At 39.5% G+C, this 15,730-nt stretch overlaps 2 protein-coding genes across 3 annotated transcripts; one reads left to right on the top strand and one right to left on the bottom strand.

The window, feature by feature from the left end:
- Positions 1–62: 62 nt before the first annotated feature.
- On the bottom strand, positions 63–6,309 carry LOC110850567 (putative phospholipase B-like 2). The gene is made up of 14 exons (XM_022098010.2): positions 6,156–6,309; positions 3,743–3,966; positions 3,582–3,664; positions 3,000–3,126; positions 2,700–2,917; positions 2,480–2,632; positions 2,184–2,412; positions 2,032–2,108; positions 1,858–1,967; positions 1,140–1,322; positions 962–1,055; positions 817–890; positions 574–660; positions 63–460 (listed from the first exon to the last, which is right to left on the bottom strand). The coding sequence occupies exons 2-14, from the start codon at positions 3,935–3,937 to the stop codon at positions 342–344; spliced, it is 1,749 nt and encodes a 582-aa protein (XP_021953702.1). The 5' UTR covers positions 3,938–3,966; positions 6,156–6,309; the 3' UTR covers positions 63–341.
- A 2,937-nt stretch (positions 6,310–9,246) lies between these two features.
- On the top strand, positions 9,247–15,507 carry LOC110863394 (MAM and LDL-receptor class A domain-containing protein 1). Of its 2 annotated transcripts, none has more exons than XM_035849420.1 (13): positions 9,247–9,612; positions 10,516–10,713; positions 10,777–10,900; positions 11,329–11,775; positions 11,920–12,020; positions 12,477–12,547; positions 12,645–12,758; positions 12,855–12,939; positions 13,010–13,174; positions 13,567–13,974; positions 14,199–14,652; positions 15,189–15,280; positions 15,380–15,507. In XM_035849420.1, the coding sequence occupies exons 1-13, from the start codon at positions 9,444–9,446 to the stop codon at positions 15,406–15,408; spliced, it is 2,457 nt and encodes an 818-aa protein (XP_035705313.1). In that variant the 5' UTR covers positions 9,247–9,443; the 3' UTR covers positions 15,409–15,507. The 2 variants fall into 2 exon arrangements, with proteins under 2 accessions (XP_035705313.1, XP_021968384.1); XM_022112692.2 differs by having other exon boundaries at positions 9,249–9,612; positions 10,558–10,713.
- The last annotated feature ends 223 nt before the right edge of the window (positions 15,508–15,730 follow it).

Here is a 15,730-nt window from a genome sequence, read left to right as displayed (position 1 = left end):
TTGAAGTTTTGAGATTCATCCCCACGGCGTGTAACGTTAAACCGAAATAAATTGAAAGGGGCTTGTTCATAGGTAATCAATTAAGTATTTATTCAAATTGATTGATTAAGGATCAAAACGTACGCTGTCTAAATTATGCATCAAAACTGAACTATAATAAATTGGATAACCAAATAGGATTTAATCAACTAATAAGATAACCATAAATCATTTAATTAATTAAATGAGTAAATCAATACGAGGAGAGCAAGAGGGAAAGAGAGCAGTTAATTAATTAAATAAATAATTAATTAACCATATTGAGCTGAAAATTGGACCACTTTTTGAGTTCTTCCTTCACTTTAAAGCCACTTCCACTTGTGGATGAGGGGCTCAAATTCGAACCGATCCGGCATCCCGTGATGGGGAAGGTCTTTAAAGTCAGTCTTGGACCATTGGAATGGTGGAAGTGGGTCATAGGCTGGAAATTAGTTTAAAAATTAGAATATTTTAGTTCAAAATTAAAAAAATTAGAGTATTTTTTAATACGTTTCACAATGAGTATGATACGATGAATAATGACTTTAATCATACCTGGACCAGACCAAGAAACAAATTGCTGAAGAAGAAACAAGTCCAAATTCGTCAGTTTCATATCCGTAGATCCAGACGAACGGTGGCCTACGAGGGGTCAAAATTAGTAGATGAAATAGGAGTAACGAAAATAGTTTGTCAAAATACAGCATTTTGAATGTCAAAACACCGTATTTTAACGAAGTATTTTCGTCTACCCTGAGATGAAGTCATGTAAAACACTTCAAAACTGTAATTTTCTACCCAAAAGTTTAATCGGATACTGGCCATCGACCGGATTCATATCGTTTCTGCTGGAAATGGCGAGTTCTGCAGAGCTGTAAAATATTAAGTCATGATTTGCATAAGATGCTTTAATACGAATTAAAATAATTCACAATGTGTTTACTAGGGTGGGGTGCAGTTGCATCGTGACAAGGGATCATTCTGGTAGTCGTTGTATCTCATGAGTTTCATCATGGAGTCGATGTCTTCAACTTGTCCTAAAAAATCCAATTATAAATTGACACTCCTCTGATGTTTCCAGAAATCTAATTTACATATATCGATCCAACAAAAAAGGATACCTTGATCTCTCGCAAAAATTTTGGCACGTGCAGTTCCTTCATATGAATAAAATTCGCCGTACTTCTCCACCATTTTTGGAGACCCACTCGCTTCAAAGATATCTTTGAAATAGGGCGAGTTGTAAGAGGACCAATAACCCTGACTTTTCAAAACTTCGGTGACATCTTTAGCTTGAATTTTTCCTGATGAGAAGATAGAAGCGTTAATCAAAACCATGTCAGGGGTCGTTGAACATTGGGACAATGCGGAAATATTGCCGTGGGGGACATGACATGCATTTGTCCCCACCGTGTTTTGGGACTGAAGTACAAAAACATTGATCTGATATGACCAACTCAAACATAATTAAAAATGATATGGCAATTCGGAAATAATTTTGCCTTTTCAAGATAATTGATAAATGTATAACTAGTTCTGATTAAATATGCAATTCATTTTATAACAATCAGCTAGATTTCGATTTTTTTATAAATTTTCTGAAATTTTCATGTTTGTTTTAACTTTCAGATTATTGTATTATCATACCCAATACTACTTTCTTTCAAGAACTGATTTTTTTAATTTCTTGAGCTTAAAAATAGACAAGGAAAATTTGTAAATGATTTTTTTAATAATTTTTCAAGTTTTTTAAAGAAAAATAGGCAAGGATCGGATTATACACGTTATAACCCCACCACGGCCACTGCTAACAACTGCCAAAATCGTAGCATAACTAACCTGGCAATTGTTCCAAAACCCAGAGCAGCCCTTTGTTCAAAGGTTTCGTGGGTTCGAACAAATTATAGTTGAGAATCATCCACTGATTATTGTAAGTACCAGAGTTATAGCTAAAAAAATTAAGCATGAATTAATTACTAGCTTGGTTAATTGGAAATTAAAATGTGTCCTCACCGAGAAAAGTAAGTTGTCCAAGATTGACCGTCCGTGGATAAGCGATTCGCAACCATAGCTCTCAGTCCAGCGAACAACTGTGGAAATTAAGATGAAAATAAATTCATGTGTAATTTCGGACACATTTCCGGACTCTTTTTTCTAAGACTCACTGAATTCGTTGGTTTGACCTTTGCCCAGAGGTCGTTGTTATAATTCTCAATTGTGGTCTCGGTGACGAGGAGACCGGAGGATAAGACGTACCAATCGTCCATACTGTGCAGCATGCCGGGGTAGGAACTGAACGAGATTTCGGCGGCAGGGACGGTAGGACTTCCGTCCTTCGCGGAGGTCTTGTATGCCAAATTGTAGCGTTTCACGATTCGAAGCATTGTATTGTACCTGGTGTCAGGAATGTCATTGAAATTAGAAGAAATTAGGCTTTTGTCACGTAAAATTGCCAACTCACGGTGCCCACGTGACATGAGACGCGTAAATGTCCCGATTTCCAATCAATTTAATGAGTGCAGAGCAATGTCCACTGCGATCGGTCGGGTCTGGATTAGGATTTGGGTTCAGAGCGTTTTCCAAATCACCGAAATCCTCCATTATGTTAATCGTTCTAATAAATACGCAAAAATTTAGAAGAAAATAAAATAACTTTTGAATTTAGGTTATGAACCGCATACAAGAGATCGTCCCAAGTCAGTCTTGACGCCACGGAGCCATTTGCCGCTTTATGAAATCCGTTGAAAAGTCCTTCAAATTGGCTGATAAAGAGGTTCACTTGGTGCCAATAGGGTGCCGCGGTTTTGTACTTGTCGGCCGCCTGCGTCGTCCAGTCGACATTTTGCGCCACGTACTTTTTAATGTACTGGCAAATTTTGGGTTTGTCATCACAGGCATGCTGCACGGGAGAAGGTGAACAATCCATAAATTCCATTAGCGTAAATCACGCCAACTGTCACCCAAAAAGTAAGCATACCCACCTCGACGGTATTTTGCCAAAAGTCATAAATCAAGTCTTTTGTCAGGTATCCTTCCGCCATTCCGGCAGCGTACGCTTGCATCTCATCCGGCCATGTCGTTTTCGACTCCACTTCCACAAAAGCCCATCTAACAGGTTAAACAAACAAAGTTATTAGTCCGTCAAGTGATTGACTGCAAATTTTTAAGCGCAGTGTTTCGTTTCTTGCAGGTCAAAATAGCTGCAAGAAATTACTTGCTTGCCGTTTTTTCTTGCAAGTGGTTCCTTCCACCTAGTGTTGCCGGTGAGTTTTAAATGAGTTGAGATGAGTTGGACTTAAATGCGCTATAACTTTTCATCAACTTACGCAAAATTTAATATTTAAGCATTTTTGGATTCCCAGATAAATTTGGGTTGGAATGGTACAAGTTTCAAATAACAGAAAAATTTCAATTATTTTAAATTTGAGGCTAAAGTTAAATGAGTTTTAAATGAGTTTAAAACTCATTTAAAACTCATTTAAAGTTTAGTCTAAAATTATAAAGGTAAAAATTTTTGTAGTTATGGGTGGAAGTTCCACCCGAAACACTGAAAAAACGCTCACCCTGTTTTGTTCACGAAATTCTGATATCTGGCCTTCGCCACCCAGTCGAGTCCTTTGGGTTGGCTGAGATGAGCTGCGAAAATCTTAAAATCATACAAAAAATATGGTAAAAGCAACAAAAATCAATTAAAGTGATATATAACGCCATTGACTATAAATACCTTGATGTCATATCCCGTATCGTTGGACCACGTCACGTACGCAAACTTTGAGTGAATATGGGGTGGTGCTTTTTGAAATTTTGTACGTAATTTATGCAGTTCTTGGCCATGATGCTTTTTCCCGGTGGTCACCTCACAGAGAAATCCTACTGCCACGAGGATGACCAACAGTTGGTGACGACCCAACCGTATCATTTTAAGGTTTCTGAATATTCTAGTGTTTACTGCAATTAAGATCAAAATTTGGTATAAAATGTTAGAATAGGAGTAATTGTGGAGTGAAACCACTCTGATACGAGACGCGAGTGGACAAGATTATGGAAACGAGGCAGATTTACAGATCCTTCCATGCATGAATATCTTAATGTAATTGTAAAGTCAAAAGTCGAGAAATTTTAGATAATGCATGTCAATCTCTCTCTCTCTCTGGATTTGGATATCAGGAGTTGTGCATGTCAAAATCACTTTCTTAAACTCTGTACCCTACAATCTCTCTTGTAAATACATACACATTTAAATATAAATACTTATGTACATAGATCCATCTGGAAAACTCTGAAAATGGGTACACAGCTACGACCAGTCGCTTCGTACTCGGCATTCGACACACGATTTTTTTTCATGTTATCAATCCATAATTGTCAAAAGTTATGCAAAGTAGGTATGTATACGCATGTGACTATTTCCGTGCAAGATATTTGCAAAATCTGTCATGCTCATATACAGTCAATGGAACAAGTATTGGCAACACCCACACAAGCTAAATAAAATTTGCTATAACTTTGGCATGCATTATCAAATTGGCATGAAAATTTGTACGCATTTAGCAAATCTAATGTAGTGTTCGATTATAATCATGTTTCTGATTTATATCTGGTAAACATAACACAATTCTGATTTTGACCTCAACGAATCAGATGCAAACCTGCAAAAAGTATTGGCAACATGTGGCCAAATTAATTACTCAAAACAATTTTCTTAACCATCTTCCACATTTCGTTACGGTAAGTTAATTAGGTGACAAAATATGAGGTTAGCTACATTTTAAGTCTACAGTTGTGTTGTCTGGAGCCAAAATGGCGACAAAAAACGAGCTGTATTTGGCGCGGCGAGAAATAATCATGTCTCTTTCAGAAAAAAGCTTTACTATCGAAAAATCAAAGAGAAAACATACTTTTCCATATTTACTATTGAATACGTAGCAAAGAAATGTAAAATGACAATCTCAGTTTCTACTTTTCCATGATGCGGAAGAAAAAAGTCATCTAAGCCCAAAACCTAAGGATGACTCAAGCAACGAACCACTCGAGAGCGGAAGATTTCAGCTTAAAAATCCATGTTAAATTGGAGTATCAACTGCAGGGTCAACATATCATACAATATGGTGATCAATCAAAAATTATGCCTTGGGGTTTCAGGCTCCAGAAGCCCGACCGACGCGAGAGTACCCAAAGCGAACCACCTCAATAAATCGAAATGGGCTAAATATGACCCTAAATAGTGTTCCGATCAATGAAAAAGGGCCTACTGGTCCGACATAGGCATATTTTACTTATTCGGAGCTCATTAATTGGTTCAAGTCTAGCGGATGCAATAAAAGGCTCAGAAATACTAAAACGTTCTTATGGCAGTTTAACACATAGGAGGATCGATTATGGTTTGGGGTTAAATGACCAGTTCTCGGCGTAGTTACCTGGTCACTATCGATGAAATCATGACCAGGAAGGTGTTGTCAATCATTCCAAACGATAATTTGAAATCATTTAACAAAAACCTGGCCTAGGAAAAAATTTCATATTTTCAAAAATGCAGTGACCCCAAACATGTAGCCAAATTAACGATGCAAGTTTTTGGAGACCGAAAAGGTAAAGATTCTTTCGTTGGCTGCACAGTCTCCTGATGTGATTCTGATTGTCCGGGTTAAGAAAAGAGAGACCAATGGGAAACCACTAGTCGGAAAACGAGCTTGTCAAAAGTTTAAAAGAACTGTGGGCAGCCATATAAAAAAACGTTATATAGGAACTTGTCGAATAAATTCCACGACCTATTTCTGCTCTTATTGGGTCGAGGGGAGGTGCCACGCAATATTAGAAGCACTTTGTCGCAGTAAAATTAGCGTTTCGTTGCTCTATGATTTTTTAAGTTAGGGTGCCAATACTTTTTGTGGGTTAATTTCGCAAATTTTCCAGCAAATTATTCAAAAACTGCGTTAATCTAATTTTAATCAGTAAAACATGATTATAATCGAAAACTACATTAGATTTGCTAACTGCGTACAAATTTTCATGCTAATTTGATAATGCATGCCAAAGTTACAGCCAATTTTATTTAGCTTATGTGGGTGTTGCCAATACTTGTTCCATTGACTGTATATCCATCCACCACTTATTAGCAGATTATTGGAATTACTTACCGTATGTACTTGAACTGAAATTTCACTCCTGCTTCTGGAATAAATTGTGTTCCCAATTATCCAAATATTAAAGCAAACCAACCAACTGTTGGGCAGTAAATTTATGCAGTAATCAAAATGCAAGTTAAAAGACCGAGTACGTGTGGAATAGAAGAACTGGACACTGGGCTACGTAGTACATACATTAGCTAGCCGGTTATGGGGATGTGTTATAGAATGGACAATGGCTGGATGGATAGAATATTTATAATAGAAAAAAGAAGTTGAAGACCGTATGTAAAACTGGACCGGACCATGCCGACCATCATCATCACCGTCGTGTCATGCAGGATAATCCTCACAGGGTACATATGTACATAAAACCAAGAATAATAAATGATCAGCCCTCTTCTTCAAGCATTCCGGTTTGCACAACACAATTTTATGTCTTTGAAGATTTAAGTTTCACATGTGCACAAAGCAGCCTGGAGTCTTTTTGATCTTCTTTGTTCCCTGGTTGTATGTATGTGCATATGAATATGTGTAGGTATATTACTTGCCAGGCAGCGTTGTTCAGTCTCATGTTTGGTGTGTATTTTCCTTCCGTGTATTTTTTAGGCTGACAATTTTTGCATGGTGCAAGAACACTGGAAAAGAACGAGACATTTGCACATATACGAGCTATATTGCTTAGTATCTGATATGTATTTATTTTCACTTTTTCATTTAATGACGACCGATGGTCAAACTTTGTGCATGTGTTGCCTAACTCGAATAGATCACAGAAATTTCAGAATATTTTTTGGCATATTGTTTCATATTTCTAGGTTGCATACATACAAATATTTCCGCTATTATTTGAAAAATACGGAAATATTTTACAACTGTCAACTGTTGCAATGATAAATAGGAGACGAATTTTTTCCTCACAAAAATTGGACCACAATAAAGACAGAATATTGTATTAAAAAGTACAAGTTTTTCAAAAATTCTAATTTTGATGTTCTTTTCGTACATATTTGGTAAATACTTTTCATAAACATTAAATGCATACTATTTCACCGGTTTTTCGTAAATACATATTCGCCCTCATTATACAACAGGATTTGAACTTATTTCGATAAAACCATACAAAACTGGCATGGAATATCTCCTTTTTAAAAAATATTCTAATATTTCTTAGATAGGCTTTCAAGGCTTTCAAGTTCGTGGAGTTTAGGAGTTGTCGGTACTCATTCTTTTCTATTTGCATATGCAGTTGCACAACATCCTTGATTGCACATGTTTAATAAGGGTATGGAAAATTTAAGATTTTATTTGCCTTCAGATTGATTGATTGGACTTAATTGTCTGCACAACCTTCGTCACGACATGCAAGATAAGGATTAAAATACCTGAAATAGGCCAAGAGTCAAGGGTAAGGTAAATAAAATATAATTTGCCTGGTTTCCTTGAGCTGGACAACAACGTCTCTTTCTTATCCGACCTTACAACCATGATTATGCATTCATTGTGCTCCAAAATATGTTTCCCAAGCTGCGACGTGAAATAAACTGAAATGTAATAAACCGTGTCAAACGAACATAAAAAAGTGGCGTCATACAGTAAAATGAGACCACTGGTAAATTACGTGATTTATGACCTTTGACCTCATCCTCACGGTTATGGGTTGGTGTCGGAGGTCAAAAATATTGACGTTGTTCAATTCATTTCCTTCAAAATAACACCCCATATGAAATTAAGGTTTAATTTAAAGGGACGGGCGAGTGAGGTAAAACTCATTCCTCACCATTTTTCAAATCTCTGGCATTTCAATAATTCTTGATCGATTTTCTTCATTTTTGCTGAAAAATTATCTAAATAGTTGTATTTTTAGATTCGTTAAGAATTTTAATTTTTTTCAAAGGTCAAAAAATTTTGCGCACTAACGGTAAAGCTCAAGTTTCATAGCCCCATGAATAGGGTATCGTTGGATAATTTATCTTGTGAACCAGACCCCCTCGTACAGTGGGGGGTGGTCCGATTGGCCCCATTATCGAACTCAACAACGAACTAAAAATTAGAAGCATAATAGTGAAAGCGGCGTTTGATTATGTTGAAGCGTTCTGGGGATATCATGTTTACGGACGGACAGGTGGACAGACAGACGGACAAAACAAAAACAAAAACTTTGCACCATTTCTTCTGGCTCGTTTATTACTAATATGCTCGCACGTAAGGCGAACATATTTCAAGCCAACCAGAATCTGGCTGAGTCAACCAGAGGAGAAGGTAGAAAATATTTGCAAATAAATAAATGCCACCAACAAGGCAACCAGCAAGGTTTGACCCATTTCATCCATCATTTCATTCACGGGAGGAGTTGGATTGTATCGGAAAAATAATAAAACAGCAGCAGCAGCATTACGGTGCACAAGTACTTTGCGAATATTCCACGGTGTGATTATTCACTTCATGGCTTGACGTATTTTCATACGTAGTACATACTTACTTGTGCATAATAGTAGTCGTTCTCCTTGAGGTGAAAGTCTTTTCATGGAACGAGGGAAAGTCGTCCCGGTGACATTCCAATATTTATTTAGCTTGCCACCCCCGATGAATTTGGACTGCATTCCTCTTAGGATTCGTACTTATACATCCATTGCCTTCATCAGTGTTTCGGTTCTTGCGGGGTTGTTACATTTCTTGCACTGCAAAGCAAGAAATGCGAGAAATGCGAGGTGCAAGAAACTGCAAGAAAGTGCCAGAAATATGCGCTAGCCACTATCTGCTTGAAGTATAGCGTCGGGGCGTAGGTTCCTGAGCCTTGCATTTCTTGCAGGTCAAAATGCCTGCAAGAAACCACTTTCTTTCCGTTATTTCTTGCAAGTGGTTACCTTCACCCGAAACACTGAGTTTCATGCAAGCTTAGGTGATGCCAAGAGAGAGAGAAAGAGAGAGAGGGAAACGACACGAAGTAATGGATGGCGTACCGTCGTGTTCGTATGTATAGTCTGGCCGGGATTGTTTTTGTTGTCCTTTCGAGAAAGTTATGATTGAGTGTATGAACGTACGAACGTAGGAGCGAGTGTGGGAGAGACTCGACCCGGAAGTAGGGTAGAGTGTGACCACTTATTCCAGGACGAGGTGCATACAGACGCGAGCGAGAGAAAGTGAGAGCAAGAACCGCTGCCAGGACACCGGGACACAACAAAACTTTAAGAAGTCATCATCTCTGCGAGACAGGTGAAGGGGCTGGATGACTATTGCCCTGGCCTGGCCTCGCTCCGCATTTCTCGTCAGTCGCTCCACCAAAGAAGACGCCCAGAAATGAAGACCACGACGAAGCCCTCGTCAGGCATCTTCCTCCTCCTCGTGGTGTCCGTTCTCAGTGGGGAGGTCACTAATCAGAGCAGTCCTGTCCTCGTGGGGAGGACTAGTCGCGCCGGCGGCGGCAGTGGAGGGGGTGTGGTGCGCTCGGAACGACAAGTATTTCCAGGTGAGTAGAGCGAACAAAGTGGAGAAAGTTGTAGCGTTGTCGTCCCCGATTTGTCCCGTGTGCGTTTCTCTCGACTCCATCTTCACTCTGAAATAAGTAAAACCAGGGTTTTTGAGGCGATCTGCTTTCATGCATAGTTGAGAATTCAATTTCATACGGCGTGGTACAAAAAATTGTACAGTATTTTAAATTCAATCGCAATTTGTGTCAGGTTAACTTTTAGGTAATACTTTTTAAAAAGTAACAAGTTTATTTCGTTAAAGTTTTTTTAAAAACTTATACATAAACCGTATATTAAACCAAAATATGATAGAATTTAAAATAGAGATCTCCCAGCGTATGCTCGCAGATTTTGAGCACATTAGTGTCAATCGATCACAAATTCGATTTGTATGAAATCTGCAATAGACACGATCCCCCCAATGGGCATGTTTAGCAGAGGTACATATTTGCATCGGATGAGGAGATATAGCGGAGAAAATTTGTAAAGTGCAACATTTGTCAACTTTACGGCGCAGTTTCTCCTCTTTGGATGCAAATATCTCGGCAAAACCTGCGCTTTAGGAGAAGGTGTCTTTTGCAAATGTCATATTGATTACATTTGTGATGGATTGGCACTATTTAATTTGCTCAAAATCAGATAGCACACGCTGGGAGACCTCCATAGTCAGTGTTTCATGTAACTTATTAAACACAGAATTTGATCTGTTTCTTAATTTCCTGAACAAAATTCAAAACTATTCCATTATCAAGGAAATAATTTTGCGAAATTTCGAATTTTGTCGAATATGCAAATATTTGGAGGAATGGATCCGAGAGATTCGCACGTTGTTATGTAGCTCTAGTTCGTTAGTACCTTTCTTACCCAACCAACCAAAACCAACCACACCACCCGAAACGTAGGCGTGGTCGTGGGCTGGATCCGATCCTATGCTCGACTTGTAGGGAGCGGCGAGGCGTGCGGCTTTGGGCAGGCGGGCTCCCTCGACCTCTGCGACTGGGCGCACTCCAACCTCTCCTCGCTCCACTTCGCCCTCTCCTCCGGCCTCAACGCCAACTGGCTCGGCGGACCTCCGGAGGACGGCAGTGACGACAAGGAAGGTAAACCTTATCATACAAGGCACCTTATCGCAAATGGCGTTAGTCAGTAATCTCATGTCGCAGGTGGCTATGTGGTCTTTGAAACGTCTCAAATTCCCAACATCAGTGGACGCACGTCTCAAAGTGCAGTCCTGGAGGGTCCCCTACTCTCCCCCTCCATGGCGGATGGGTCTTGCCTCTCTTTCAAGTAAGTGCACAATTAACGCAGAACTCGATTACTTATCGCCAAAATCGTGAAAATAAGCATATTTTTAACAATTTCTCGATTCTGGGAATTTATTTTAAAATTGTGGACGACGAATTTGTAAAGCAAGTAGTTGCCAATTTAAAAAATCTACACACCAGGTTTTGACAGTTTTTGAGGGAGGAGATTTTAAGTTTAAGAAGCTTTTAGAAAAATTGGACTCATCGAAATTGACTTCAAATTCACCGTCATTCTATTAATCAACTTACTGACTACAAATTTGTCGTACATAATTTTATAATAAATTCCCAGAGCCGAGCAATGATTAAAAATGTGTTGATTTTGAGATTTTGGCGAGTCATCGAGCTCTATGTTACAACAGAAATCCTGGATATAAGTTGTTATCATGCTATCACTACTAATTTTCTCAGATACGCGTTGGATGGCTTATCTCCAGAAAAATTGCGTGTCCTCCTCCATCCCGTGACGCATCCGCCTGGGGGACGCTACATCTTTGATGGAACGTCACTCTCGAGGGAGAACGAGCATGCAGCAGACGTCGTCCTCTGGGAGACGAGAGATTCGACAGATGGAGTCTGGCGGACGGCGGAGGTCGTCTACACATCGCCGCACCCACACCAAATCTATTTGGAAGGGATCCCCCGAGACGGGGCCCAGTTGACGAGAAGATTCCGAGGCTACATCGCCATTGACAGCGTCATGCTCAAGACGGCCACGACCTGTCCGGGTCACTGCAACTTTGACGGAGGATTCTGTGACTGGACGAACGAACGAGAAGATGACGACTTTGACTGGAAGTTGGGGCGTGGGAGTCAGAATCCGAGTACAGGACCGGTCATGGACAGGGCGAGTTATACGTAAATAATCTATATATTTTTCTAGATACGTACCAACACCAAAAGGAATTCATTTATTAATATAATAGAAACCGGAAATAACATCACATAGTTTAACAAGTACTCTTAAATCCAATTAATTTTTAATTGTTTCTCTTTTTCAAGACATGGGGGCAACTCGGGTGGATATGCGTATATCAGCTCCGAGTTTCCGAGAAGGTCAGGCGACAGGGCGAGGATATCGTCGAGGGAATTTTCATCCACGAGTGAGTCAAGGATGAACGTAAAGATAAAGTCGAACAGTTTGGCTAAAACAAATTCATTCATTCAACGGCATTTTTTAAAATGCGCATGGTTTTTAAAGTAACATTTGGCGAAAATAATGTCACGTTTGGCGAAAATTAGAACTATATGAGTATGAAATATTCATTTTTATCGTTTGCCAAAAGCGCTTCGTACTTACTTTTCTTCAATTTGATTTATCTACGATTAGTTGATTAGACTATTACCAACCTTTCTTTTTATGCCAGAATTATTTTCTTTTAAGGTATTTGACATGAATAAATGCGAAATTTACATTTCGTAAAATGTGCTTTTAGGAAATTTCTATTTTCGCATTCGCCATCGGTATTTTCATGATATTTTTTATCATTTATTTTCGCCAAGCTGTCTGTCAATCTGCGTGAAATATGTAGATATTAATTCTATTTTAAAACTTGCAGAAGGGGACGAACCACTCTGCATGAGATTTTGGACCCACATGTTTGGCAATGGGATTGGAACGCTGAGAGTTGTAAGTTTGCATGCTTTTTTAACTCTCACAACTTCTAAATAGTCTCACTTAAATGTATTTTGAAAATTTTATATTATTTTGAAAATGCTTTAATTAGTTGCTGCACGATGTGGAAAGTGGGGAGGAACGGGCCGCTTGGCAATTGTCGGGGGAAGCGGGCAACGCTTGGTACCAGGGACAAGTACCAATCTCGTCATTTACATCATTCAAGGTTTGCACACCTTCACAAAATCCAATCCAAAGTTTGGATTCCACACTAAAAAGCGTTGAATTGAACTTTATCTTTCACTTTTTATGCATGTATCAGATCCTGTTTGAGGGTGAAGTCGGCCGCAACAACTTGGGTGACATTGCCATCGACGATATCTCATTTTCTCCAGGACCATGTCCAAGTGGGTGGCTCTGAATTAATAATTCGAGCATTAATTTGTACTGATAAGTGGACATTTATCATGTGTTTAGGTGCCCCTCAAACGGCTGCGGGTCTCTCGGGTGACTGCACATTTGAAATTGACGAGTGCGGTTGGGCGAATGTGGCCGGTCGGACGGATGAGATGGATTGGGAACGAAGATTGGGCAGCAATGCTCGCACCCCAATTTCTGACCATACTCTGGGCGCTGCAACGGGTAAGGACAAACCGGAAGCAGTACTAATTGACTAATACCTAATTAACATAGGATTCGATGACCCATCGCTAAAATCTTTAAAAACAGCACATTTTTGATCATTTCTCGGTTCTGGGACAAATTTCTAGAGCAAGTCGTTGCTAAATTTTAAAAATGGAGACTTCAGATTTTGATAGTTTTTGAAGGAGGAAATCTCAAGTTGAAGAATTCTTCAGAAGAATTTTACCTCTTCGAAACTGGCTTAAAAACCTGGCAGTCATTCTATTAATCAACTTACTGGCTACTTTGTCGCTCAGAATTTTAAAATAAATTTCCAGAGCAAATGCGTTGATTTCGACGATTTAGGTTACAAGTTATGGAGTCCTTCGTTAATGCATTTTTGCTTTCGCTAGGGAATTTCATGACCCTCAGTGGCGTCAGTGTCCAGCGGGCTGGTGACCGGGCGTGGATGATGTCACCCGTCATCAATGGCTCCTCGAAACCAAAGTGCCTCTCTTTCTGGTATCACATGTACGAACCCTTCATCGACTCGGGTGGCCCGTCACTCGGTGGACTCAAAGTTTACACCGTGGCTGCGCCCGGGTCATCCGTGCAGAATGACATCGGCTCTTTCCATCCACCCGTGATGACCCCCATTTGGCGACTGTACAATCAACAAGCCCCCGTCTGGAAGTACGCTCAGGCACGAATCATGGAGCAGGAGCTCTTCCAAGTGGTATTTGAGGGCGTGAGTGGCTCCTCGAGGGCGAACGGATTCGTGGCCATTGACGACATCGCATTTTTCGAGGGGGATTGTACAAGTGAGTAGTTTTGTAAAGTTCAAATTTGATAAAATCTCAAATCCAGTTTACTTACAAACTTTATAAATGTTCAATCTCGAAGTCGTAGCTTTTTTATTTTGTTGTGTAAAGCTTATTTCACAAACACTACATGTTTTTTTACTTACTTGAATGAATTATTTATCTTCACAACATAATTTCTCAAAAATTTATAATGATAATTTATGATGCTTCTTTTACAACAGCCGTCCCAATGAGTGGATACGTAAATGCGGGCGAATGTTCGTTCGAAAAGGATTTGTGCACTTGGCGAAACACGTCGTCTGACCGATCCTTCCGCTGGGAAATGGCGACAATCACTCGACGACCGGCAAACTTGCCCGACAAAACTTTTGGTGCTCCCGTTGGCTACGTTTACTTTGACATTTTCTCCCAAACACAATCACCCCCGGTTCGCCTCGTGTCCGCGATGCCGTCCACGGGGGACCGGGTCTGCTTCTCGTTCTGGTACGCAGCCTTCGGCAATGGAGAAACGACACAACTTCGCGTCCTCGTGGGTGAGGGGAGCAGCAGCAACCAGAAGGAGCCCTCGGCTGGGGACTCTGCGGCCGAGGGGGGTCGCCAAGTGTGGAAACTTACAGCCGCACACCTCAACACGGCACGTCCAGAATGGAAACCTGCCCAAGTGGCGTTGGATGGGTAAGTTAAATGACAATAAGATAATATTGTTAAGTGGCTCGTTTTGTCCGTCCGTCGGTTTGTCCTACTGTCCGTCTGTAGGAAGGACATCTCCTAAACGTCTCATACCTAAACGCGATTTTCGCCATTGTGCTTCTAGTTTTTAGTGCTCGGTCGAATTAGATAATGTGATCAATCGGACCACCCCAAAAAACACAGGGTGTTTTTGGGGGTGGGGTTTTTGGAGGGCAAAATTAAATTTAACCTAAATTTTCATATGAGGTGTCATTTTAAAGGAAATTTCACTACGAAATCAGCCCCGTCAATATTGTTGACCTCTGACCAACCCATGATCGTGAGGACGAGGTCAAAGGTCAAAAATGCATAATTTCCATGTATGGTGTCATTTTACAATGTAATGTATGACACTGTATGCAAAGTGTATATAACATAACATATTACATAACAAGCTTTATGTTCATTGAGACAGTTTATTAGAAAGCAAATAATATATGGATAATTAATATGTTAATCAATTGCTAAACTTTTTTATGTAGAAGTCGACCCCTCACCATCATTTTGGAAGGGATGGCGAGCAATGGGGGGTTCGCCGTGGATGACATTTCCTTTCATCCAGGAGACTGTGCAGGTGAAACAATTACAACCACACCCTCAACCAAGATGACATTTTAACTATGATAACGTAACTGGTTTTGCTTATCTAATGTCTTCTCATTCTTTTTTCTAGCCCGACCTAAAGAAGCAGCCTCCGCCTAATAATACAATACCAGGAAACAAAAAAATCTCAAAATCAAAATCATTATAAAAATATAACACAATAAAAATAATCATAATTTTGGCCTCCATTTAATATAATTATATAATTGCAATAAAAATACTACTCGTAATTTATAAATAATTTCTACATAAATGAACTAAAAATAAATAAATAGCGAATACACATTATCTGCTAAAAAGAAACCATGTAATTTTAGTATTTATTATCATAAGTAATTCATAAATAAATCTACGGTAATTAATTAAAAATCCTCATAAAACTAAAATTTAGTTACTAAATAGAATGGCGACCATTCAAATA

Source organism: Folsomia candida, unplaced genomic scaffold, assembly GCF_002217175.1.
Source record: "Folsomia candida strain VU population unplaced genomic scaffold, ASM221717v1 Fcan01_Sc001, whole genome shotgun sequence".
NCBI lineage: Eukaryota > Metazoa > Arthropoda > Collembola > Entomobryomorpha > Isotomidae > Folsomia > Folsomia candida.
Note: the sequence above shows the minus strand (reverse complement) of the source record. Positions and strands in the feature narration are given on the sequence as shown.